The 26,568-nt window shown below is 43.6% G+C and overlaps 1 protein-coding gene and 1 non-coding gene across 2 annotated transcripts; one reads left to right on the top strand and one right to left on the bottom strand.

Moving 5' to 3' along the window:
- Nucleotides 1-26,232, top strand: PGLYRP4 (peptidoglycan recognition protein 4). Its single transcript, XM_021923888.2, has 8 exons — nucleotides 1-2,346; nucleotides 4,092-4,181; nucleotides 4,904-5,117; nucleotides 7,071-7,189; nucleotides 8,498-8,650; nucleotides 9,683-9,881; nucleotides 12,979-13,097; nucleotides 19,557-26,232. The coding sequence occupies exons 1-8, from the start codon at nucleotides 2,046-2,048 to the stop codon at nucleotides 19,733-19,735; spliced, it is 1,374 nt and encodes a 457-aa protein (XP_021779580.2). The 5' UTR covers nucleotides 1-2,045; the 3' UTR covers nucleotides 19,736-26,232.
- Nucleotides 18,782-18,888, bottom strand: LOC116271992. Its single transcript, XR_004180728.1, has one exon. It is a non-coding gene; the product is annotated as a U6 spliceosomal RNA (small nuclear RNA).
- Nucleotides 26,233-26,568: the final 336 nt, after the last annotated feature.

Raw genomic sequence — 26,568 nt, 5'->3', positions numbered from 1 at the left:
TTCCAAAGATGCCAGGATGAAGTGGAGCCTCTGGCCGCAGGTGGGGAGTGAGGCTGGGCACTTGGGAAGGGTCCTGAGATGGTGGTAGGTAGGGCAGAGAGCACTGGGAGCCTGCTCTGGCAGTGTGGAGTGAGATGGGGCTGGGGGCCGGATAATTCAGGACTTAGGAGGTCCTCTTGGGATTCTGAGTTCACGGAATCAGAGAGGGATGACCCACACTGCTCTCTTCCTCCCTCGTGATGCCCTCGTCCCGGACAGCCTTCAGTCTGTTAGTCCTCAAGAATCTCTTGGTCTCTGGATGGGGCAGAGAATCTGGTGGTCCCCTTAGGCAGCCACCACCCAACCTCTCCTTGGGCTTCCCCTCCCCAAACCCCTCCAAAAAGGGGAACCGAGTCTCCTCAAGTCCTTGGTGCCCTGGATGCAAGCCCAGAAACCTTCTCATTTTGAGAGTTGTTCTACTTGGTTAGGATGGGCAGCCAGCTAAAGGCATGGAGAAACAGCATGCTGCCAGGCTGGGGAAATCGCCAGGGTCCCTACAGTGCTGGTGCCAGGCTCCAGTTCTTGGTCTCCTTCATCTCTGTCTCTGGCTCTGCCTCACATTAATCCTTGCCCCAGGACAGAGCTTAGCAGCCCCTGCTCATCACACAGCTCCAGCCTGGGTCTGGGTGCATGACTGGGGTGAATGCCAGGTAGACCTGGTGCATGCAAGGGGCCCCATCCAGAGAGCGCTCCTGGGGAGCTGGGGCTGAGAGTGAGACTGCAGCTCACTGAGAGCAACTGTTCTGGATTCAGGGCACTTCCTCAGTGTCTAGGGAGGCTGCCCCATGAGAGGCTCTGCAGGTCCCCGTGAAGACTGAACCCTACTGTGTTCTTGGAAAGTGTCATGCAGAGTTTCCTCTGTGAATATTCAAGGCCTGGAAGTTCAGGTTGCAGAATGCGGAATGAGATTAGGTGACAACTGGAACATGGCGAGGAGCTGGAGATTCTTGGTTTGTGGGAGGCTTTCTGTGGTGGGTGGCAGCTTGATGCCGACGGTGGGGAGTGGCAGGTGGGAGGATGATGGGCAGACATGTAGGCTATTGGGGTGGAATTAGGCATCATGAGCTGTTTCCTGAGATTGTACCTCCCAGTTTCTCTCTGTCCATCCTGACCCTACTCATGACCCTGGCAATCCACAGTCTTCAGACTCCCGGAGCAGATCTTCACAGGCAGGAAGTTTCTAGGTATTGCAGACACAGCCATCAGGCCCTGCACGTTTTCCCAGGCTGGGGCTGAGCAAGAGCTCTCCGGAGTGTTGGGCAATCTTGCCCTTTCCCAGGGAGGAGCTACCTGAGCTTATTCACAGGGCGGGTCCCCAGGTGCTCTCAGCCTGAGTCTGGTCCCACTTGCATTTCTCCAGGTGCTGTGAAAGGAGCTGGCTCAGAGCCTTGGCCCTCTGTCTTCCCCTTCTCTTCCATCTTTAGTTAGGGATCCTGGGCTCTCTTCTTCTCTCTGGGAAGCTGGAGCCCGATTGCTCCATTCCCAGGGAGGGAGTGCCCTCTAGGGCCAGAGAGAGTTAAGGCTGGAGGAGAAGGCACCAGCTGGTGAAGGAGGGCAGGGCCTGGAGGCCAAGTCTGGAAGGGAAGGAGCTGCTGGACAGTGAGGGGCTAACCGACTGCACCCTGACCTACTGGGCTGGAACAGCACAGGACCCACAGGTATCTGTGAGTTGAGTGTGTGTTTCTTCTTTAGAAGCCCTCTTCCAGCAAAGGGACTGGAATCCACCAGAAAGGGTGTTAAGGGTTGGATTTCCTCTGCCCTAGAACTAGGAACCCCTGCTACTCCTATATCTCCCTCACCCGACATATTCCCAGCGGGGAAGGGATTCTCTGCATCAGACCCATCCATGAGTCTGGATTTCTCGGTTGTACCATTCTTGGATCTTACTTCCTTTGTCTATAAAAATGGGGGTTAACAGTCTTACATGACAGGATTAGGGTGAGGACTAATTAAATAAGACTGCATGTGCAAGTGTGTACACAGGCCTTGCACACAGTGGGCACGTGATGAAATTCAGTTGCTGGGGTAATAATAGGACAGGGATGCTGAGCACCTGCTATGTGCTGGGGGCCCTGAGAAGCCTGAGCCAGGTGCTGGCCCTCAGGAGGCCACAGGATGGTAGAGGAGGCGGACGGCACCCCCTGCAGTCAGAGTGGGGGACACTCTGCAGATTGAGCATGGTCTTGTTAACAACTGTCAACATCTGTCTCAGGCTGCCATCCACACTCTCCGGGTTGGTGTCCTGGGACCACGTGGGGATGCTGCCGTGGCTTCTTGTCTTCTCTGCTCTGGGTCTCCAGGCCTGGGGTAAGTTTTCTTTCCCTGGGCCAAAGAGCAACCAAGAAGGGTGATCCTAAAGTCTCGTAGTAGGAATTTAAAAAATACCTACTCTCCATCTGAGCCTGAGGAGTTCAAGGCTGCATTGAGCCGAGATCCCGCCACTGCACTCCAGCCTGGGTGGCAGAGCAAGAACTTGTCTCAAAAACAAACAAACAAACAAACAAACAAACAAACACCTACTCTCTCTTGGCCAGGGGTGGTGGCTCACGCTTGTAATCCCAGCACTTTGGGAGGCCGAGGCGGGTGGATCACGAGGTCAAGAGATTGAGACCATCCTAGCCAACATGGTGAAACCTCGTCTCTACTAAAAATACAAAAATTAGCTGGGTGTGGTGGCATGTGCCTCTAGTCCCAGCTATTCGGTGGGGAGACTGAGGTGGGAGAATTGCTTGAAGCCGGGAGGTGGAGGTTGTAGTGAGCAGAGATTGTGCCACTGCACTCCAGCCTGGGTGACAGAGCGAGAACTTGTCTCAAAAACAAAAGCAAACAAACAAACAACAACAACAATAACAACAAAACAAACCTATTCTCTCTTGGCTAGGCATGGTGGCTCATGCCTGTAATCCCTGCACTTTGGGAGGCCGAGGTGGATGGATAATGAGGTCAAGAGATCGAAACCATCCTGGCCAACATGGTGAAACCCCATCTCTACTACAAATACAAAAATTAGCTGGGCATGGTGGTGCACACCTGTAGTCCCAGCTACTCAGGAGGGAGGCATGAGAGAATCGCTTGAACCTAGGAGGCAGAGGTTTTAGTGAGCCAAGGTTGCGCCACTGCACTCCAGTCTGGTGACAGAGTGAGACTCGGTCTCAAACAAACAAACAAAAAACAAAACAAAACAACCTCCCCACCAAAATAAAAACCTACTGTCTCTTAAGGCAAAAGAATAGATCGTAGGTAGAGCACAGAACTTGGAGCCTATAGACCTGGATTCAAGTCCTTGCTCTGCCTCTAGGAATGACTTTAAACGAGCGATTCAGCTCTATAATGCTTTATTTTCCCACCTGAAAATTGAGAAAGTTATGACTTCCTAAACTCACTGTGAGGATTAAATGAGATAATGCACCTGAAGATATGGCAATACGTGGGCAGTAAAAGAAGATAAGCAGGAGCAAGGATTGCATTTGTATTATTATGACGTTAATCAGAGTTCAACCCATGGCTTGGGTTTGTGCTTGTCAATAAGAGAAAGCTCCTTGCCGGTAAGGGTCTCAATCAACACACCCTGCCCATCCCCCATGGGCCTTCAGACAGGAGAATGGGCACAGCACATGTCCCTAAAATCAATCCTGGGGAAACTGGTCTGACCCATGCAGGTAATTCTAACCCGTTCTCCACACACGCTTCCCCATTGCTTCGGTAAAATAACGCACACAGGAGAGGACTTTGTGGTTTTGAAGTGTCTGAATACATTTTTTTTTTTTTTTGCCAATTGTGTGTGTAGATACAGCTCATGAGAAAACGATAACATTTCCAACTCCCTGCCTATCCCACGGGATTGCCCAGAGTTGGCGTGGGAAGAAACTATGCCACTTGCTCTATTAGAGGTGGCCCTCTGGTCAGCCCAGAGGGATTTCTTAGAGGGGGCTCTGGGATTTGAGGAGGCAGAGGGGCAGTGGAGAGGGGATGGCTGTTTCTGTTCAGAGCTGGTGCCACCACCATGGCTGGTATTGGTGCTCTCTGATGCAAAATGGGATATTCCTTTGCAGGTGATTCCTCCTGGAACAAAACACAAGCTAAACAGGTATCAGAGGGGCTTCAGGACCCATTTGAGAACATCTCCCAGTTCACTGAAAAAGGTAAACTGGATCTGGATAGTAAGGGGGTTTGGGGACCAGCTGGGGTTTTTCATGTGATCGGAAATGTTTCTGAGGTCTGCAGAGCCACATGCGACTGGGGAGGCGGCAAATGGGGTTGAGGTGCAGAGAGCAGTACCAGTAAACCACCTGCATTAATTGCCCTAGGTCTGTGGAATGGAAGGCTGGTGCTGGAGGGCTAGAAAACCAGGAAGGGGGGAAACAGCCTCTTCAGACAGGGACCCCCTGTGGAGGGAGACTCAAATCTTGCTCTCAGGGAGTCCTCAGACTGATGGGGAGACACAGCCCCTGCTGAGGGGAGAAGATGCAGTCTCCTCAGGGAACAGACGAAATGATCAGAGAGCACACAATGAATGCTGAGGTGACACTAAGCCAGGCTGTTCAGGGCTTTCCCCAGGGATAAGCAAGTGATGCTTCCTGAAGTGCAGGGCCTGGAACACAGCAGGGCAGGAGCTGAGTAGGGGACATTCTGGGATGGGGAAGCAAAGCACTAGGCTCCCTGGCTGGGTGCAGAGTCTGTGTTGGGGGTGAGTGTTGGAGAGATGGGGTTGCAGAGGTGAGCAGGGCAGGTGTACCTGCCTGTTGAAGGCTTCCTTCTCAGGCTCTTCCACTACCATGGGGCCAACACAGCCCATGCCTGCATGTTCAGCTTGGCCCGCTAATGTGGTAGTGATGGGGCAGGTGCGCTGAGTGACGTCCCCAAGGCCTCCCCACAGATGTCTCCACCCCGGTCTCTCGCAAGGCATGGGGGGCAGAAGCTGTTGGCTGCAGTATTCAGTTGACCACGCCAGTGAATGTCCTTGTTATACACCATGTCCCTGGACTGGAGTGTCACGACCAGAGAGTCTGCAGCCAGAGACTGCGGGAACTGCAGGCCCATCATGTCCACAACAACAGCGGGTGTGACGTGGCCTACAAGTAAGAGGCTGGGTCTGGGTCCCAAGGCAAATGGTCAGTGTTGCTTCCCTGGGATGCTTCTCCTGTCCCTTCTCATCCCTTTTCCTCATTTTCTGGGTTGTGGTCCTATATGTTTTATAATGAATAAAATATTTAAAACCCTCAGGAAACTCCCAATCCTTTGGATTTTTCTGTGAGGTGCCTGTCTCTGAGAGCTCCCAGAAGGAAGCAAGGAAGGTTAAGTAATAACTGTATTCTCTACCCTCCCCCAACCCTGGCTTACACAGCACACCACAGATTACATACATGAGGGCTTTAGCTCCCCCGACTGGTAGGCAGGTGTCACCATCTCTTTGCCCTGGGAGAGGGGCCCAAGGGAGGGAGGCTGATTAATTTGAGGTCACACATCTGTGGACTCATGGAGCCTAAACTGGCTCTCTTCATCCCTGGTGTGTTCCTCCACACCACACGCAAGGGCTCCGGTCTCAGTGAGGCAACTGTCCATCAGTTGCTGTAATGATCTCTCTAGTAGTTCCTACTGGTGTCCATACCACATGCTTCTGGCTCACCTCTGACTTTGACTAGCTGTGGACAGTTCCTGAGTGTGGTGATGGCTTCCTGCCTCAAGTGTCCAACACATCTCTCTGCTTTCCTGCTTCAGACCTTCCCCCAGCCCCTGACGACAAAAGGGAGTAAATGCCTTCGTGGGGGACAGTGATTGGTGTGTAGCTTCCTCAACCCTAGCACTTCTGAGAGGCAGTTCTAAAGCACATGTACACAGCTCCTGGGAAGGCCAAAGGGTGGGGTGGAGCTGCGGGTGGCCCTTGTGAGTCAGCCCAATTTCACACACTTTGCTGGCTTTCTTCCTTCTGTCTCACTCTCCTCACCCTGGCTTCTGGGATCCTGCAAGAATTGAAGACAGATGAAAGAAACATGAAAGGTGGCTTGACAGTCAAGGGCAGGTTTATTTCAGAGCAAACGAAACTGAGAGAGGCTTCTGGCCAAGTTAGGTCAGAGCCCACTCTCTTACAGACTAAGAGTTTTTAAGGATTCAGGGTGGGAGAGTTTATCAGAGGCTTGGACTGCTTCTGTGTCTTTGTTGTGCTTATCTGGGAGGGAGAGTTGTGTGTCTGTTCCCATACATCCTTCTTCAGCTGCAGGCATACTCCCACTGCCCCCCAGTCTGCTTTTAGCTTCCATATCTTAGTGCATCTGAAGGGAAAGGAACGTGCTTATTAAGGCCCACTGTTTTATTGGGGCCAGTTGTATGAGGGTGAAGTTTGGCAGTTACCCAAGAGACTTTCCCCCACCTCCCTCTGTGCCTGAGCTGTCTTATCTGTGTTTTACTGTCTGCTCTTTCTGGCTGCTTGTTGTTAGAAGAGAAGTGATTTCCTTGAAATACATGAGGCTAGAAAGGGAGCTGGAACTTAAAGTGGTGGTGTTTGTCCGAGATGATGGTGCTCCTGCTCTGTCAGGTCCCTTTGCAAATAAAGTGGCTGCATCCTTGTCCTTGTCTCAGGAGCTACTTCTTGGGAAGTCTATGTAGGACAGTTACTTGACAGGGAGAAATCGAATGAACAGCTCTGCATGGATCACACAGACAGCACACACTTTGGAGGAGGTAGGAGAGCCACGTTTAAGGAAGTGTGGAAGACAGAAGACCCTTCCATTGTGTGGTCAGGTCAGTGTTAGTTAATGTGGAACCTCTAGGACCTCTTCTTCTGAGCATGTAGAATGATAAAACTGCAGTCTCTGAAAAGGGAAGGAGGCAGGGAGTGTGAGAGTGGTTCCTTCTGAATTCTGAGGACTAGTATAAATGACTTGTTCTTTCCAGTGTCTGGGAAGAGTTTGTGCAAATTCCTTTTAGTGAACATGACTTCAGCCCTTCTCCATTTTGAGCCTGGGTAAGTGGTTTCCCCTCTGAGGAATGTCCTACAGTGCCAGCCATGAAAACAGTATTATCTTGCTCCATAGCTTCCTGGTTGGGGATGATGGCAGGGTCTATGAAGGTGTTGGCTGGAACATCCAAGGAGTGCACACCCAAGGCTACAATAACATCTCCCTGGGCTTTGCCTTCTTCGGCACTCAGAAAGGTAACAGTTATCACAGCTGACCTTCTCCAAAGAACTCTCTAATCCTTTTTCTCAGGAGCCACTTCATGGGAAGTAGCTGTCTGCTACTCTGCTGTCTTCTTATCCTTCTCATACTTCTCTGAAGACCCACTCTCTCTTGGAATTCTCTTCTTCCTCGATTTCCAGGAAATGATGTTGTGAAGGGTCTCTTCCTACTAGCCTGGCGTCCTTCTCAACCCCTGTAAACAGGCTCCTCTTCCTCTAGCCATCTCGATGGCTAACCAGTCGTCTCTCTGCAAGCTTATCTGGGCTTCAGCTCTCTCCTCTACGTCAATGACTATCACATCTTCCTCTTGAGCTCTGACCATTCTGTGACTGTGGGCCATGCTTTCCAAGTTCCTGCCAGGCACCTCTTCCTTTCATCTTTCACTACTAGATTTTCTATATATTTCTAAAAAAACCCAACTCTGAGTCCCCTAATCTCTGACTCTCTTTCACTTCTTTCTGGGCTATTGCTCCAAGGCCCCTTGCCACATGCATCCTAACATATGTACTCCAGGACCATTCCTTTGAATTTGTGCACCCTTTGCTGTTAACAGAGATCTTGCATACCTAGTTTCTCATTTTCCTCTCCCAGTACCCTTTGAGATAGTCCAGGTAGATTTAATAACCTCTGTTGTGCAGAGGTGCAGCCTGGGATTCAGAGAGATCGATGACTCCAAGTGGCACAGCTAGAAGGAGAGGAATCAGAACATGGTCCGTATCTCTTATCTCCAGCTCCTGGGTGGTTTCCCCAGCCTTCCAGAGGACTCTGTGTTTATCTTGTTTTTGCTTTTGTTTTCATGACTACTCATTTCCATTTGTTGCTAACTTGGGATCTTGAGCATGTTACTTCTTGGAGCCTCAAGTTCCTCTTCACAAATCATGCAGTTAATAACAGCATCTTTCAGAGGTTTGTGCTGAGGATTAAATGAGTTATTGTAGGCAAAGAGTCTGGCACATACCTGGAGGGGTCCCCTTCTGATGAGAAACCTGGCCTGGCCTGGCGGGTGCTGCTGAGCTTGGTGCTGCTTCTGAGCTCTTTCATGGAGAGAGGGGGTGAAGTTTGGCAGGTATTTGGGATGGAAAATGACTTCATTTTGAATCTCTGAGAGATCTTTCCAGGCATATCCTTAATTCTTAGCCTCTCCAACTGGGAGCATAACCTGTTCCCTTTTCTTCCTCTCCATCAGCTGTGCAGGGGCTGGCAGAACATCTCCTCCTCCCTGAAGAGATCCCCTGATAATACTCAGGCTGGGCGGAGGTTTCCCACAGATTTCTCTCTTCCAGGCCACAGTCCCAGCCCTGCTGCCCTGTCAGCCATGGAAAACCTAATCTCCTATGCTGTCCAGAAGGGCCACCTGTCATCCAACTATGTTCAGCCACTTCTTGTGAAAGGTGAGAACTGCCTGGCCCCTCGACAGAAGGCGAGCCTGAAGAAAGGTAAGACCTTCAACCCTACTGGGCCTGCCGCTGGGTTCACCCCAACTAACTTGCAAACACCATTGGGAGTGACCTTTTCAGTAGGGCTCATTAGATTCCTTCTGGTAGGCAACAGGCCACCCAACTCTTTGAACTCTTGGGGCTGGCAAATCTTGAGAAGAAACCTCCAGGCCATCTCTTTATCCCCCAGATTCCTCATATGAAAGAGCCATAGCATTATCCCTGGTGTCATATATGCATACTCCTTTCTTCCGTCACTCAACAAGCATTTACTGAACAGCTTCTAGACTCTGAAAACATATGAAAGAATGAAAAGCAAAAGTCCCTGGCCTCGTGAAGTTTCAGTCTAGAGGGCAGAGAAAGACAAAAAGCAAATAAATAAGTGACATATTTGGTATGTTATATGGAGAAAAGTGCAAGGGAGGAAACAATGGAAAGGGACTGGATGTATTTATACACATATTTATACATTGATATGTTTACACATGAACACACACACACTGACACACATTTCTGAATACAAAACTAAAACAACACTAATAGACTGAAGTGCTGCAGAAAACTTAGACCACCGCTTACACAGACTTTAAAGAAAGAGCTTAACATAATTCAGATAATAAAAGCTGGATACTATTTTGGGTTTGACAAGCAGCAACATCAAAACCAGTAAATTTAATAAGCACTTTCAGCCTTTTCTTGAGCTTAATCAAGATTGAAAGAAGATTCATCTCTATTATGTTAAAGCCTTGAGTAAATTTGATCTTTGGTGCCATCTGTCAATATAAATGATCGCTTACACTGACAGAGAGTTTCATGGATTACAAATGACTCAAAGACATATTCTTAGAATAAAATGTCCATGTCCCACTGTGGGACACTCTCTGCTCTCAAGTCCCACTGTTTGGGTCAGGGTGGGAGACCCAGAAGGGTTTGAGAAGTTGAGGGTCCTGAGCATTATGTCAGCCTACAGTGGAGAAGTGGCTGGCATGGATGGGGAAGATGAACCATCTGTGGTTTCTCGCCCTACCTCAGCTTGCCCCAGCATTGTCCCACGGTCTGCGTGGGGGGCCAGGGAGACCCACTGTCCCAGGATGACCCTCCCAGCGAAGTATGGCATCATTATCCACACTGCCGGGAGGACCTGCAACATTTCCGATGAGTGCCGCTTGCTGGTCCGGGACATCCAGTCTTTCTACATAGACAGGCTCAAGTCGTGCGACATTGGATATAAGTAAGTGGGTCTGGGTACTGTGGGTTTCTCTTCCCTTGGGGGCAGAAACTGAACCTTTGAAAGGAAGAGGAAAGGGAACTAATATTTATTTACTGGGTAGTCACCATAGGAGAGGCACTGTATGGATAACCAAATGGATTCATCACACGGCCCTGCGTGGGTCTTACTTAGGAGATAGCCAAGGGGGTAGTCATTTACCCAAACATGTTCTCAAGATGTGTACCTACTAAAGGTAGTAAACTGGCATGATGGATGCTAAAACTCTGCCAAAAAGTCACGGGAGGAAGCAGTACGCATGCAAGACTGTGGTACTTGTAGAAAAGATAATTGAAAGATTGTGCTTTGTTTGTGTAACCACCGCCTGCTACTCAGAGGCTGGGGCTCTGCTGCTCACTTTGCCACAGCCTGAAGCGGTTCCTCCTCAGGGTAGACTCGTGCTACTTCTCTGTTTCTAGAAACCACCAACCTCCTTGGGAAGAATATCCTTCCTGTCTGAAGGCAGGGGAGAGACCAGATACTATCTTCTGATTTCTGTAGTGCTAAAGTCTGTGATTCTTTAATAAGGAACACACCAACCTAAGTGCAAGAGTAAACATTTCTTTTTTTTCCCCATTAAACATTATCTTAAAGGGTCTCAAAATCCTGTGATACATTTCTGATCAAGATGTTTCCATTAAAAAGTACTGATTTTAAAAACTGCCACACAAACACACAAAACAAATAGTCCACAAAACAAATAATCCACAAAACAAGCAGAAATTTCTTGAAGGATGCTTTCAGAGCTTGCAGATAAGACATCCGGGGTTAGACCCCATGTAATATCCCATCAGGAACAATCACACTGAATTTTAAATCTCAGGAAAGGCTACTGCTAGCCCATTTGACATATTCATGCACACTCATAGAAGGAGCCCTTAACTCTAGGGCCATTTATGGCTTAGTGATGAATTTACCATCGCTTGGTACATGATTCTGGGCTGACTGTCTTTCCCCTCTCTGGCCTCCCTGTTCTCTGTCCCCATTTTAGTAACACCCTTTTCAAGACAGGAGAAAACTTTCCCTCTAACATCTATGACGTATCAGAAACTACCAAGTGCTTTGCTAGGTCCCGCCGTACAGGATTACTTGCAGCGTAGCTGTCTTTAATGAGAGTGGATAGTTGAAAATTGACTGTAAATTTGGAAAGCCTAAACTGGAAAGTGATGGAGGCTGAGGGGAGGTCCTTTCCCTTTTTCCATTCAGGTCTCAGAGGGTAGTTGCCTGTCCCTTGACTTGGACCTTGTATTGTATCCTCTTCTATTATAGCATTATGACAGTGTCATTTTCTTTCCTTGAGGTGCTCTGTGGTCGGGATGACACACTCCCTGCCTCATAGATTACAATTCACAGAACATGTAATTGAATGTGTACTCGGCGTGGCACAAGGCTGTCCTCTGGGGGTGCCATTGGATGTGCCTCACAGATATGGTTCTTGCCTGAATGGAGCCAATGCTTTAGTGAGGAAAAAAAATAATTCAAACAAATAAGTTCTAGTAGGGTAGGTTTAACATTATGATAGGGGACACATGAAGGGTAGATGGGAGGCTTAGGATGCCAGGAAAATCGGAGTGAAGGAAGCAATCTCTGTGGGAGCATCAGATTAGCTGGGGCCTCACAGGTGAGTGGGAGGAGGAAGCAGGAAGAGTGATTCAGGAAGAGGGAAAGGGCTCCGTGGAAAGGACTGAATTCCAGCCTGAGAAAGGTGCCTTTAGGCAGCTGAGAGAAGTTCATCAGGATAAATACAGATGTCAAAGAGGGGTGTGGGAGAGCTGATGCTGGGGAGGCAGACAGGGCCCATGTCAGAAGGCTCTTGTAAATTAAGTTGGGGTGTGTGCACTCAGTGCTGAGGGACTGAAAACAGGGTTTTGACACAGTAAGATTTGTATTTTAGAAAGACTAGTCTGGCTACCCTTTAGGAATAGATTGGATGGGAAAGGGTGGAACTGGAGGCAGTGAGATCTGAGGACTGTGCAGCAATCCAGGCAGGACTAAGTGGTGACATCCCTGTGATGGTAGCAGAGGTCACAGAGAGAAGTGGAGGAATTTCAGAGGTCAGTGGAGGTTAATGGTTAGTGACCAGGGCGCAGGGCAGATCAGGGAGTGTAGTTGGGAGACATCATTGTCAAGCCTGAGTTAATGAGTGGATGAAGTGGGTGGGCTGATGCCTGTATTCCTGGCTGGGGCCAGTGGGTGTGTGACCATGCTTTTCACCAAGATGGGGATCCCAGAAAGGGGAACAGGTGAGGAAGAAGATGGGTCCAGTTGTGAACATGTGGACTTTCATGGATGGCAACTGAAGCCAAGGAAGTGGATGGGTTAGTCCTGTGTCGAGTAAGGGGAGAAGAGGGCTTAGGATAGCATCCTGAGGAACCCCACATTTAAGGAAAGGGTGCAGGAAGATGAGGTGTTGAGGGAGAGCAACTGGAGAAGAAAGCCAAGAGAATGTGGTGTGATGGAAGCTAAGGGAAGAGAATGTTTGGAGAAGTCAAGAGGGGTGGCAGAGTCAAACTTACAGAGAGATCAAGTCAGGAAGGATTGGGGAAGTTAAGTTGTACTTAATGGTAAGGAGATCCTGGGTCACCTTGGGGGAAACTGTTTTCTTGGTCAAAGGAGAAAAGGCGTAGGGATTGAAAGCTGTCATTCTCTTTTTTCTTTATTGACTGTGAGCTACTTGGGGACTGCAGTGGTGTGCTGGAGTCGAGGGGACTCATGCCAGCTCATGAGAGCTGATTGTTAGAGATTCTGGAATTTTGAGAGCTGGTTGTTGTTAAATTGTTGATCACCTGAAATCTGCTATAGTGAGAGGTTTACACCACAGAAATCAGTATATGCTGTAAACTGGGATTCCCTCTCCTTACTCTGCCTCCCTCCTTCCCCCTGGGCTAGTTTACCAGCACTCCACTGGCAAGGACTCTGTCTTGTTTCTGTAACCCAGTGCTTAGAATCCAATAGATAATCAAAGTCTGAAGCAGTTAAGGCATGAATACATTAATACATGAAAGAGAGAAGCAATTCCAGAGTTTCATGCTGGTCTCCATCTCCCCTTGTGGTCCTCTAGCTTCCTGGTGGGCCAGGATGGCGCCATTTATGAAGGCGTGGGCTGGAATGTCCAAGGCTCCTCCACTCCTGGCTACGAAGACATTGCCCTGGGCATTACCTTCATGGGTACCTTCACAGGTAAGTGGATGCTTTGGGCAGTAGGGTCATTGCATAGTATTTGAAAGAGAGCATCTGACATGGAAGACAAAGTCTCAGTCTCAAGCATCATTTTAGTGTCTGCATATGCTTGATTGACCCAGCTTCCAATCCAACATTTGACTCAGCTGAGTGTGACCAGAGGTGATCCCCAGACATAATGCTTACCCTACATCTACCCTCCTTTGCACCCAGCCAAATGTCTCTTTCTTCCAGTATGTAAGGAACATGCAAAGCAACGAGAAAAGATCTTTGTGCTTATTTTTAGCTCATCTTGGTCAGCAGATGCAGCCTCTCTTGGTTACCATGACAACAATGTAGAGACACTTTGCCTTATATGCCAAAGCCACAGTAAGCCCCAGTCTTTGCACTGAGAGTTCACACTGAGAATTGTCATGGCTCAGAGCTCTATTTCACTTTTCTTTTTCATTTTTATAGATTTAGGGGCTACATGGATATATTGTGCTACATGGATCTATTACACAGTGGTGAAGTCTGGGCTTTCAGTGTACTCATCACCTGAGTAGTGTACATGGTACCCATTAAATAACATCTTGTCCCTAATCCTGCTCTCATCTTCCCACCTTTTGAAGTCTCTGATGTCTATTATTGTACTCTGTGCGCCAATGTGTACCCATTGTTTAGCTTTCACTTATAAGTGAGAATATGTAGTTTTTCATTTTCTGTTTTTGAGTCATTTCACTTAGGAATATGGCCTCTATTTCCGCTCATGTTGCTGTAAAAGACATGATTTCATTTTTCTTTTTTTTTTGAGATGGAGTCTTGCTCTGTCGCCCAGGCTGGAATGCAATGTGCAGTTTTGGCTCAATGCAACCTCTGCCTCTTGGGTTCAAGCGATTCTTCAGCCTCAGTCTCCCAAGTAGCTAGGACTACAGTCATATGCCACCACATCTGGCTAATTTTTGTATTTTTAGTAAAGACAGGCTTTCATCATGTTGGCCAGATTGGTCTTGAACTCCTGACCTCGTGATCTGTCCATCTCGGCCTCCCAAAGTGAGCCATCGCACCATGATTTCATTTTTTAATGGCTGAATAGTATTCCACGGTGTACACACACACGCGCACACACACACACAAACACACCCCACATTTTCTTTATTCATTCATCCATTGACAGACATTGAAGTTGATTCAATGCCTTTGCTATTATGAATAGTGTTGAGATAAACATATGAGTGCAAATGTCTTTTTGATATAATGATTTCTTTTTCTTTGGGGTGATACTCACTATTTGGATTGCTGAATCAAATGGCTATTTTATTTTTAGCTCTTTGATAAATCTCCATAGAGGTTGTACTAATTTACATTCTCATCAGTAGTGTGTAAGCATTCCCTTTTCTCGGCATCCTTAGCAACATCTGTTATTTTTTGACTGATTTATTTATTTATTTATCAAGACAGAATCTTGCTCTGTGGCCAGGCTGGAGTGCAGTGGCGTGATTTCGGCAGCTCACTGCAACCTCCACCTCCTGGGTTCAAGCAATTGTCCTGCTTCAGCCTCCCGAGTAGCTAGGACTACAGGTGCACGCCACCATGCCCAGCTAATTTTTTTGTATTTTTTAGTGGAGATGGGGTTTCACCGTGTTAGCCAGGATGGTCTCAATCTCTGTCAATCAGACTGGTGTAAGATGGTTTCTCATTGTGATTTTAATTTGCATTTCTCTGATGATTAGTAATGTTGAGTATTTTTTCATGGTTTTTGGCTGCTAGCATGTCTTCTTTTGAAAAATGTCTGTCCATGTCCTTTGCTCACTTTTTAATGAGGGATTTTTTCCCCTAAGTTGTTTGAGTTCCTTGTAGATTCCGGATATTAGCTCTTTGTCAGATGGATAGGTTGCCAACATTTTCTTCCATTCTGTAGGTTGTCTGTTTACTCTGTTGATTATTTCTTTTGCTGTGAAGAAAAGTTTCAGTTTAATTGTGTCCCGTTTGTCTTTTTTTTTTGTTTTTGTTGCATTTGCTTTTGAGGACTTAGTCATAAATGCGTTGCCTAGGCCAATTTCCATAGGAGTTTTTTCCTAGGTTTTCTTCTAAGATTTTTATAGTTTGGGATCTTACATTTAAGTCCTTAATCCATCTTGAGTTAATGTTTGTATACAGTGAGATATGTGGGTCTAGTTTCATTCTTCTGCATGTGACTATCCAGTTTTCTCAGCACCATTTATTCAATAGGGTGTCCTTTCCCTGGTGTATATTTTTGTCAACTTTGTCAAAGATCAGTTGAGTAGCTATGTGGCTTTATTTCTGGGTTCTCTATTCTGTTCCTTTGATCTATGTATCTGTTTTTATACCAGTACCATGCTAATTGGTTACTATAGTCTTGTAGTATAATTTGAAGTCAGGTAATATGATACCTCCAGCTTTATTCTTTTTACTTAGAATTGCTTTGGCTATTTGGGTTCTTTCTTAGTTCCATATGAATTATAGAATAGTTTTTCTAAATTCTGTGAAAAATGATGTTTGTAATTTGATAGGAACTGTGCTGAATCTGTAGATTGCTTTGGGCAGTATGGTCATTTTAATGACATTGATCCTTGAAATCCATGAGCATGGGATGTCTTTTCATTTGTTTGTGCCATTTACAATTTTTTCTTTTTGAGATGGACTCTTACTCTGTTGCCCAGGCTGGAGTGCAGTGGTACAATCTCAGCTCACTGCAAGCTCCGTCTCCAAGGTTTACACCATGCTCCCGCCTCAGCCTCCTGAGTAGCTGGGACTACAGGCACCCGCCACCACGCCCAGCTAATTTTTTTTGTATTTTTTAGTGGAGACGGGGTTTCACTGTGTTAGCCAGGATGGTCTTAATCTCCTGACCTCGTGATCCGCCCGTCTTGGCCTCCCAAAGTGCTGGGATTACAGGCGTGAGCCACTGCACCCAGCCTACAATTTTTTTTCATCAGTGTTTTGTAATTCTTCTTGTAGAGCTCTTTCACCTCCTTGGTTAAATGCATTCCTAGTATATGTGTGTGTGTGTGTGTGTGTATACATATATGAATACATATGTGTATGTGTATATACATATATACATACACTAGGAATACATATATACACTAGGAATACATATATATACATACAAACATATACATATATACATACATATACACACCTATATATAACACATATAGGTGTGTATCTCTATAGGTGTATCTATCTATCTATATCTGTCTATATGTAGCTATTGTATATGGAATTGAGTTCTTGATTTGGTTCTTAGCTTGATTGTTATTGGTGTATAGAAATGCTACTGATTTTTGTACATTGATTTTGTATCTTGAAACTACTGAAACCATTTATTAAATATAGGAGTCTTTCGGAGGAGCCTTGAGGGTATTGTAGGTGTAAGATTATATCATCAGTGAACTGAGATGTTTTGACTTCCTCTTTTCCAATTTGGGTGCCTTTTATTTCTCTCTCTTGCGTGATTGTTTTATTCAATACTATGTTGAATACGAGTGGTGAAAACGGGCATCCTTGTCTTTTTTCAGTTCTTAGGGGGAATGTTTTTAACTTTTTACCATTCAGTATGATGTTGATTGTGATTTTGTCATATATAGATTTATTATTCTGAGGTATGTTCTTTTGATGCCTAGTTTGTTGAGAGTTTTTATCATGAAGTAATGTTGGATTTAATTGAATGCTTTTTCTGCATCAAAACTATTATATATTTTTGTTTTAATTCTGCTTATGTGGTGAATCACATTTATTTATTTGCATATGTTGAACCATCTCTGCTTCCCAGGAATAAAGCCCACTTGATTGTGGGAATTAACTTTTTGATGTGTTGTTGGATTTAGTTTGCTAATTTTTTGTTGTGAACTTTTGCATCGATATCCATCAGGGATATTGGCCTGTAGTTTTGGTTGTTATTGTGTCCTTACCTGGCGCTGGTATCAGAGTGGCTTTGTAGATGAGTTGGGGAGGATTCCCTCCTCCTCAGTTTTTGGGAACAGTTTTTGTAGGGTTGGTATTCTTCCTTTTACATCTGGTAGAATTCGGCTGTGAATCCATCTGGTCCTGGGCTTTTTGTTGTTGAGAGATTCTTTTTTAAATTACTGATTTAATTGAATTATTTGTTATTGGTCTATTCATGATTTCTATTTCTTCCTGGTTCAGTCTTGAGATGTTGTATGCTTCCAGGAATTTATCCATTTCCTCTAGGTTTTTTAGTTTGTGTGCATGGAGATGCTCATAGTAATCTCTGACAATCTTTTGTTATTTCTGTGATATCAACTGTAATGTGACCTTTATCATTTCTGATTGTGGGTATTCTAATCTTATCTCTTTTTTTCTTGGTTAATCTAGCTAGTGGTCTGTGAGTTCTGTTTATCTTTTCAAATAACCAACTTTTTGTTTCATTGATCCTTTCTATTTCTTTTTTGGTCTCAATACCATTTAGTTCTGCTGTTTTTTGTTATTTCTTTTGCTAGTTTTGGGTTTTGTTTGTTCTTGCTTTTCTAGTTTTTTGGGATGTGACATTAGGTTGTTAATTTGAGACTTTTCTATCTTTCTGACAGAGGCATTTGATGCTATAACATTCCATCTTATCACTGTTTTTTGTTGTATCCCAGAGGTTTTGGTATGTTGTGTCTCTATTTTCATTCATTTCAAAAAAATCTTTAACTTTGGCCTTAATTTTATCATTTACCCAATGACCATTCAGGAGCAGGTTGTTTAATTTCCATGTATTTGTATAGTTTTGAGAGTTAATTGGTATTGATTTCTAGTTTTCTTCCACTGTAGTCCAACAAGATACTTGATATGATTTTAATTTTTAAAAAATTTATTGAGGCTTGCTTTGTGGCCTAGTATATGGTCTGTTTTTGAGAATGTTCCATGTGCAGAAGAGAAGAATATATATTCTGCCATTGTTGACTAGAAAGTTCTGTAAATGTCTGCTAGGTCTGTTTGGCATAGAGTCCAATTTAAGTCTAGAGTTTCTTTGTTGATTTTCTGCCTTGATGATCTGTCTAGTGCTGTCGGGGGGGTGTTGAAGTTCCCTACTACTATTATATCACCATTTATCTCTTTTCTTAGGTCTAGCAGTATTTGTTTTATGAATGTGGGTGCTCTTGTGTTGGGTGCATATATATTTAGGACTGTTATATCTTCTTATTGAATTGACCCTTGTATCATTACATAATGAACTTCCTTATCTTTTTTTTTTTTTTTAACTGTTTTGACTTAAAGTCTGTTTTACTTGATATAGTGTAGCAACTCCTGTTCCTTTTTGGTTTCCATTTAAATGGAATATCTTTCTCCACCCTTGATTTTGAGTCTGTAAATGTCTTTACCAGTTAGGGGGTTTCTTGTAAGCAGCATATGGTTGGATTTTGTGTTTTTATTCATTCTGTCAGCCTATATTTTTTAAGTGAAGCATTTAGTTCATTTATGTTTAAGGTTAATATTGATATGTGAGGATTTATTCCTGTCATAATGTTAATGGCTATCCAGTTGCTTTGCAGTCTGGATTGAGTAATTGCTTTATAAGTCCTGTGAGTTTTATACTTTCATATGTTTTTATGATAGTGTGTATTGTCCTTTAGTTTCCATGTGTAGAACTTCTTTGAGCATTTCTTATAGGATCAGCCTAGTGGTGACAAATTCCCTTAGCATTTTCTTGTTTAGGAAACACTTTATTTATCCTTAAAAATATGGAATGCTTCACGAATTTGCATGCCATCCTACCTCAGGGGCCACACTAATCTTCTCTATATCATTTCAGTTTTAATGTATGTCCTACCAAAGTGAGAACAACTCAAAGCTTTTAATCGGTTTGTTTAGACTCAAAGATCTTTTACTGAACCTCTGAAAAGATGAGGCCATGTCACTGGAGCTGATTCAGTGACATGGCCCATACTAAAACGGGCATTGGGTCAGGGGATGGGGTGAATCAGGACTGTGACTTGATACTGGGCTGAGCATTGAGTTAGACATGAAAGGGTACAGGGAGCACATGTGTGATTAAATCAAGTTTCTCATCCTCAGTACAAGTGACATTTTGGCTCAGATAATTCATTGTTGTAGGGGGCTGTCCTGTCCTAGGATGTTTAGCAGTATCCTTGGCTTCTACCAACTAGCATTCCCCTGCATCCCAGTTTTCACAACCAAAAATATCTCATGACATTGCCAAATGTCCTCTGGGGGGCTAAATTGCATCCTTATAAAGAACTACCAGGCTAAACTTTTGTAGTGGATAAAAGCTTTGTATATCCCCAGAAGAATATATTATCCCAGGCTTGGCTCTTTTGATTCAGGAAAACTTTGGCACTAAGAAATCTTGACCTTGTTTTTTGCCTGTCTCTAGGGAGGCTGTCGACAGTGGAATATATTAGCTTTGTGATGAGGGTGGGTTCTGGGAATATGTTCTATCTTGCAGGGTGCCCTGTAATCCTGTGGACAATGGGCTGCTGTGTTTTGCAGGTACACCACCCAATGCTGCAGCACTAGAGGCAGCCCAAGACCTGATCCAGTGTGCCACGGTCAAGGGGTACCTGACTCCCAACTACCTGCTGGTGGGCCACAGTGATGTGGCCCAAACCTTGTCTCCTGGGCAGGCTTTGTACAACATCATCAGCACCTGGCCTCATTTCAAACACTGAGAGAAGCCCCAGGTCCTTCTGAGACTGCTCTCCCTCCCCTGTCAGGTATCTCTTGTCCTCACCATCCACCTTGGCTCAACACCTTGTGTCCTCCTCCCCTGCCAGCCCATCCTGGGCTTCCTTTTTGAGGTTGGGATGATCATGCCCTCTCCTGCCAACATCCTCCAAGGGCCTACAAACCTCATAGCTGGACATTCACAGTCCTCTGACTCTGAGTCCAGACTTCTTCTCTCCTTACCTTCCTCTCCCCTGGAAACCCAACTCCTCAGCCAGGTGAGACAATGAACCAGTTCTTGTTTCGTTTCTCTCTCTCTCTCTCTTTCTCTCTCTCTCTCCCCTTCTCTCTCTCTCTCTCTCTATGCCCCCCTGCCAGGTGAGCCTTCCCCTGGTGTCTGCCTGGCAGCCGCCACCTCCCACCCATCACCCCTCACCCATAACTCAGGTCAGTGTGACCACTCTTCTTTCTTACACATAAACTTGTATATATTTGGATGCAGCCCTTATTTAAGGGCTGTCATTATTTATATCCTTGCTACTTGGTTGTGAGTTTCTCTGGGAGAAGAACTGTGTTTTATTCATCTATATGTCCTCTGTTTCTCAGCAGTGTCTGAAATTTAATATGTTCTACTGATATTTATTAGATAAGTGGATGAATAAATGAATGAAGAGATCCAAATTCATGTTCACCTTGCCAATTCACTACATTATCCCCTATTTGGAGGAGAACTTTCTGGACAGTGCCCCCATACCACCAGCATTTTCTGCATTTCTGTTCCCTCCCAGTCCAAGAGCCATAAGATCTATATGGTACCAGCATCTGTGTAAGAGGAAGCAAAGAGAAACAACAGAGTGTCTGGTGGACATAAGAACCTAAAATAACCAAGATAATTTTACCCCAAATTTTTGACAGCTTAGCATCTAAAATCAAGAGGCCTTTTTGCACACCCCAATGGTGTGTAAACACAAAGGATTCTGCAGTAAGATCTGCGGGAACTGGAACGGTCTGGGTCTTCTGCCTCTCAAAACTAGCCAGATAAAATTCCCTTCTAGAACAAAGTACAGGGGAGAACTGCTGGAAACAGAATCTAATTCAGTCCAGGCATAAGACATAAAAAAAATAAAAATAGAAAAGAAGCTCACATGAAAGTGTGGAAAGGCAGTGGAGCAAGAAGCTCTCTGAATATAAGCCATCATAATGTTGAACATTTACTTGAAAAAAATAATAGAAGAAGGTGTTCCAGAGTGATTGAATTAAAAAAGCTCTTCAACACCATACATCTTCTTTAAAGTTGAGGAAAGCTAATACAGACAATAAACAACAGAAAATACTTGAGGTTCAAACCCACATAAAGTTATTTTAAGATAAAAATAGAATCAGGAGCAGAATCAAGAAAATAAAAGCATTACATAAAGACATGCTTATGGGTGAAAACTATAAACTGCAATTTCAAACTGAGCTAAAATAATTAGGAAAATAATACAAGATATGAAAGAACAATTAATGGAAACTATAAAAACTCAGAAACAAGGTAATGGGGCTTAGAAGAGAATAAGAAATAAAGGAAATATCCATTTCAGAAATAACCAGTTAAAAAATGTTAAAAGTGGATGCACATAATGGATAATGCCTTTAAAGAAAAATAAGATAAAAGGAAGGAAAATTCTAAAATAAAAGATAAATTAAAAAGTAAGATTAAAAGAATTAGAGAGAAAGTGATAAATGTAAAGCATAGGCAAAGAAGATACAAGACACGTGTAACTGGAGTCCCTAAAGAAGAAAATTGAAGTAAAGGAACAGAACAAATATTCAAAACTACTATGCTAGAAACACCTCCTGAAATAAAAAATTTTGAAATTTTGTTTTTAAAGGGCACACTTCATACCAGAAAAGATGCACTCAAAATGATGGATGCAAACATAAGGTCTAGCTGAACTAATGGATTTTTAAGAACTTAGTCTCTTTAGTGGAAAATATCCTTTGGGCATTCAGGAAAAAAAACAAAAACAAATTACTAACAAGAGAGAAAAATATCATCAGACTTATTGACAACAACATTTTGGACTAGGAGAAAATATAATAAAATGTTTTAAAAATAAGAAAAAATGTGATCCGAGGATTATGTTCAACTAAAATGACTTTTATGTATAAAGGTCACAAATAAACTCTCATAAACATGGAAGAATTCTGTGAATATTATTCTCATGAGACTCTTTGTAAGAACCTACAAGAGAATGTCTTTAAAAATGACCAAAATAACTGGAGAGACACTGGCATTATGACTGGTGGTAAGCATTTAATATATATTTACTTGTAAAATTAAGACCAAATGAAGGTTATTAGAAAAATAGTATTGCATGTAATGGTTATGAACTCTGACAGTGTAGTATAAGGTAGAACTGTAAAAAACTGGGGAGAGAATAAGGAGAGCATCTGCAAGTTAATTTTTAAAACCATTTTAGTAATCATATTGTAGTTCTAATATTAATATTGTTATTAGAAGAAAGTTTAGTATGAGATGTTGAATCAAACAAATGAGTAATTATGTGACTAATTCCATCATCCCCAGTGTTTTTGAAGTAGGATTCTCAGTGTGGGACAAGGAGATACAGATGAATACAGCAGAGGTTAAGTGATGCACTGTGTCCCTGGATGTGAATTAAAAAATAACAGAGTGAACTCATTTATGAACATATGAGGTGTTTCATCTTAAATAACTTTACCTTTGCTCACTGAAAGGGCCCAGAAACCTGATCAATATGGTAGCAATAAGTATCCCTAGCACCCAAGTTGTGATCTTAAAATACCACTTCCCAGTAAAAGAAATCAACAGTTCTTAGAGAAATGGCTGATTTCAGGTCTGGGATGGGAAACATATAAGTTAAAACATTTTATCATATCAGATAACAATGAAGCTATTAAATATTTCTCATATTGGGTCGAAAGGACTTGGGAAATTTCTACTGTCTAAAGGGAAAATTCCAGTGTCTAACGGCTAATGACAATGTGAGCATCAATAGCAACAATAATTGCAATGTGTCTGAGCTTGTTAAGTTTAAATCAACACATTCATAATAATAACAAAAAAACCCCCCGAATTGTCACTTCTAGGACATCCACTGAATCTACTTTTTTACTTTAAAACTTGTAAAAAAAGGGAAAGAGAAAAGTACCTATTCTTCCTTTCCTATACAAAGAATACAGTTGAATAACCAAATAATAGAGAACTTCTCCTAATAGATGTACTCTAACAAATAAATGAAAAAGTAATAGTAGAAATGGAATATCATCACCTTGCAAGCCCTAATAAAAAACCTAGGCATTAACGACTGTTAACATCACACACACAGCTCCCAGCTGATGAAAGGTCTGTGGACTTAGGAAACACGCTTGTCTTTTCACCACCGTTTATCTAGCTGCTGCATGTAGTAGTTGCTAACTAAACATAAGCTAAGTTGGATGAATGTAGAATCCCAAGACTCCAGGGAATATAGTCCTTAATATCTGACATTGTTTTAATAGCTGATCCAGAGTGGTATAGGCTTGATGGGATCTGACCCTCCTAAGATCCCACATGTTTATCATGGGAATTGGTGTTGGCTGCAGGGTAGGGAGTTGGGAGTGAGAGGATGGAAGAGTCAAAAGGAAACATATCCAGGATTGAACCCTATTAGAGCAGACCCACAGAGTCAACATGTAGCCTATGTGAGGTGGCAATTTTTACTGAGTCTTTTCTGTGTGCACAGAGTCTATGGGGATTCATGAATCTTCATAACAATTTTGTGGACTAGGTATTGTCATTTCTGCTTGATAGCTGAGGAAACAGGTTCAGAGAGGTTAATAAGTTTGTCTAATGTCATATAACTTATGGGTGTCAGTTCCAAGATGGGCTTGCATCTAGGTATATCTGACCTCATATCTTTTGGGAATTATACCATGGCAAGCTTTTTTGGATTTCAAATTCCTTCTTAAATGCTGTGACCAGAAGTGAACACAATACTCCAAGGGTTTCCAGACTCAGGCGGAGCTGAGTGGAGCCATTATTTCTCTTATTACACTAATTATATATGGTGATACATATGAAAATGCTTTGTGAATGATATAGTTCTCAATTGATAGTTGTAATAATTATAAGGCGTAAGACTGCATGATCTATTTTGATATCTATATTCTTCTGATCACCTTCCTTGATTTGGCAGATGGGAAAAACGACCATGTTTTCTATAAAGAAGTTATATAAATCCACATTTCAACCAATGTGCCTAATCATACCCAGTGTTTAAAAGAGTGTAGTTTGTCCTGATTTAGTGGCATCATAGTTTTTCAGCCATTAAATATTTCAAAATCTCAATTTTGTCATCTGCTTTGAGCTCACTGTGCACTCAGCGCTTTTGGGTCATCTGAAAATACGAGCAGCATGTCTTCTCTGCCTTATTGTATCCTTCATCAACATTCTTCCCGTAGGGAATTCAGACCACACTTGTTAGATGCCGTGTGCCAGGTACTTCTGCATAATTGCCCCACCTAACCATCATAAAACCCCCGTAAAGTAGATACTATAATGTCTGTTTGCAGATGAAGGCACCAAGAGGTGCCCAAGAATTAACCTGGCAGACAGAGTACAAGCTGGCTTTGAACCAGGCCCCTGACTCTGGGTTCACTGTCAGCTTTCCTTTATCATAGGTTCTGGTGATTTCATCATAGCTTGTGTGATTTCACCAGTGACCTCCTCCAGGGCCACCCACTTCATGAAGCGCACACCTTTCCTTTCATTTATCAGTCACAAACATAATGACAAAATGAGAAGTACTACCATGTAGCCCATTTTGTTTTATAATGCTATAGAGGGAGGAAATAATGGCTGAAATTTGTGTGTGTGTGTGTATACATATTGCCACAATTGTCCAACATTTTCAGTCAGCCCGTATGGTTTATTCAATCCTTCTTTTTTCACTTAGGTAAGTGATTCCTTTAACTCTGTCCTTAATTTTTCCTTTATCTGTTTGAGTAAAAAAAATATATGGGGCACTAGTTCACATTTCAAGTGTGAAGTTTCTGGCATTTCATGACCTGTAAGGCCCTTCAATTAATGTCAGACACCAGCCAGTTATTGAACCGTGTGTGTCTGCCTCAGCATTATGTTTTGAGGGGGCATATGGAAAGAACACTGCTGGGTGGTGGCTGACTTGTCTTTTGCTCTCCACTGTATTCCCAATTCCTAACATGATGGGAGGACCACTGAAGCATACTGTTAGCTCAATAAATATTTGTTGTATGAATCAACGAATGAGTGTTCTTAATTTCTGGATTGTGGGCTGTGTTTTCGGATCTCCTGATATTCCAGTTGCTGTAGACTGACTCTGTCCCCCTCAGTTCATATGTTGAAGCTCTTACTCCCAAAGTGATGACACTTGGAGATGGGCCCTTGGGAGGTAATTAGGATTAGATGAGGTCATGAGGGTAAGACCTTCATGATGGGATCAGTGCCTTCATGAGACACCAGGAGGTCTACACACACACACACACACACATACACACACAAATACACACACCCTCCCCCAAGTAAAGACCGTGTGAACAAGTGGTGAGAAGGCAGCCAACTGCAAGCTAGGAAAAGGGCCTTCACCAGAACGTGACCATACAGACACCCTGATCTTGGACTTCCAGTTTCCAGAACTGTCAGAAATAAATGTTGTTTAAGTCACCAAGTCTATGATATTTTGTTGAGGCACCCAAACTGAGTAAGGTATCAATACATCTCAATTTTTAATTTTAAATCTCCAGATTTTAAAAGAACACTGATTTAATTGAAACATAAAATTAAAAATAATATGCAGGCCCAATAAAATGTATCTTCAAGCAGTTGGGTTGTAACCTTTGCTCTGTAGGGCTGTTAGTGTACAGGGCTAGCTTCCTTTTTTTGGCAGTGAGCTCCTTGAGGTTGGTGGCCTTGTCTTGTTTGTCTCTTTATTCTAAGCACCAGGCACAAGGTAGCTCATTAAAAGGTTGAATTTCCGGAGTCCATTTCAAATTTTTCCCTCTCTGAGAAGATTTCACTTCTGATGGCCTCCTGTTCACCTGCCTGAACCCTGAACCTGCATTATCAACGGAAGACCCTCAGAGTTACCTTGACACTGTGCACGTCCTTCTATTAAATCAGACTGCCCAGCACCCTGCTTTACCACTTTGCATGTCTCTGTGTCTTCCCTAGATTACAGTCTCCTTGAGGCCAGGCTGTTATTTGTGGTTCTACCCTCAATGCTTAGCACAGTGCTGGGCAGTGCCTGGCCCATAGTTTATGCTGAATAAATACATGTTGAATAATAAAGGGATGAATGGGTGGAGGAACAAATGAATAAACACTGGATCTGTTTACCTTTGCCCTGTAATTTTGCTCAGAGTCACTGGCTGTGATGATATATAATCACATGATAAATATTATATATAATTCATAAGTATATATAATATTACATGTAATTTCATATAATCACATATTGTATATTATTATACATTATATGTGCCATATATAATATATCTGGTTCAGGTGGAAAATAAAATAAGGGGAGGAGAGGAGAAGGAAGCAGGACTGGGATAAGTTTGGCAGGGGCAGGTGGACTGACGCCAAGAGCCCTCATTCACTGCAGGCCCCCCAGAGGGTAGTCGTCACTGAAGAATCCCACTTAATGTACGTAGCAGGCAGATGATTATTCCAACCTCTGCAGGGCTGAGGGGCTCAAGGCTCTGACCTTTAGCCTGATATATAGGAGCTCTCACCCCCAATTACTTCTCACTGTAACCAAGGCTCGCAGTTAAGAATGAGGGGACGCAGTAGGTA

This window comes from Papio anubis, chromosome 1 (assembly GCF_008728515.1).
Source record: "Papio anubis isolate 15944 chromosome 1, Panubis1.0, whole genome shotgun sequence".
In the NCBI taxonomy this organism is placed as follows: domain Eukaryota; kingdom Metazoa; phylum Chordata; class Mammalia; order Primates; family Cercopithecidae; genus Papio; species Papio anubis.
This window is presented reverse-complemented; position numbering and strand designations above follow the sequence as displayed.

Coding starts and splice junctions, on each gene's coding strand:
- PGLYRP4 (XM_021923888.2), top strand. CDS start 2,046: ATGAAATTCAGTTGCTGGGGTAATAATAGGACAGGGATGCTGAGCACC. Junction 2,347..4,091: donor TCTGGGTCTCCAGGCCTGGG/GTAAGTTTTCTT, acceptor ATTCCTTTGCAG/GTGATTCCTCCTGGAACAAA. Junction 9,882..12,978: donor TCGTGCGACATTGGATATAA/GTAAGTGGGTCT, acceptor GTGGTCCTCTAG/CTTCCTGGTGGGCCAGGATG.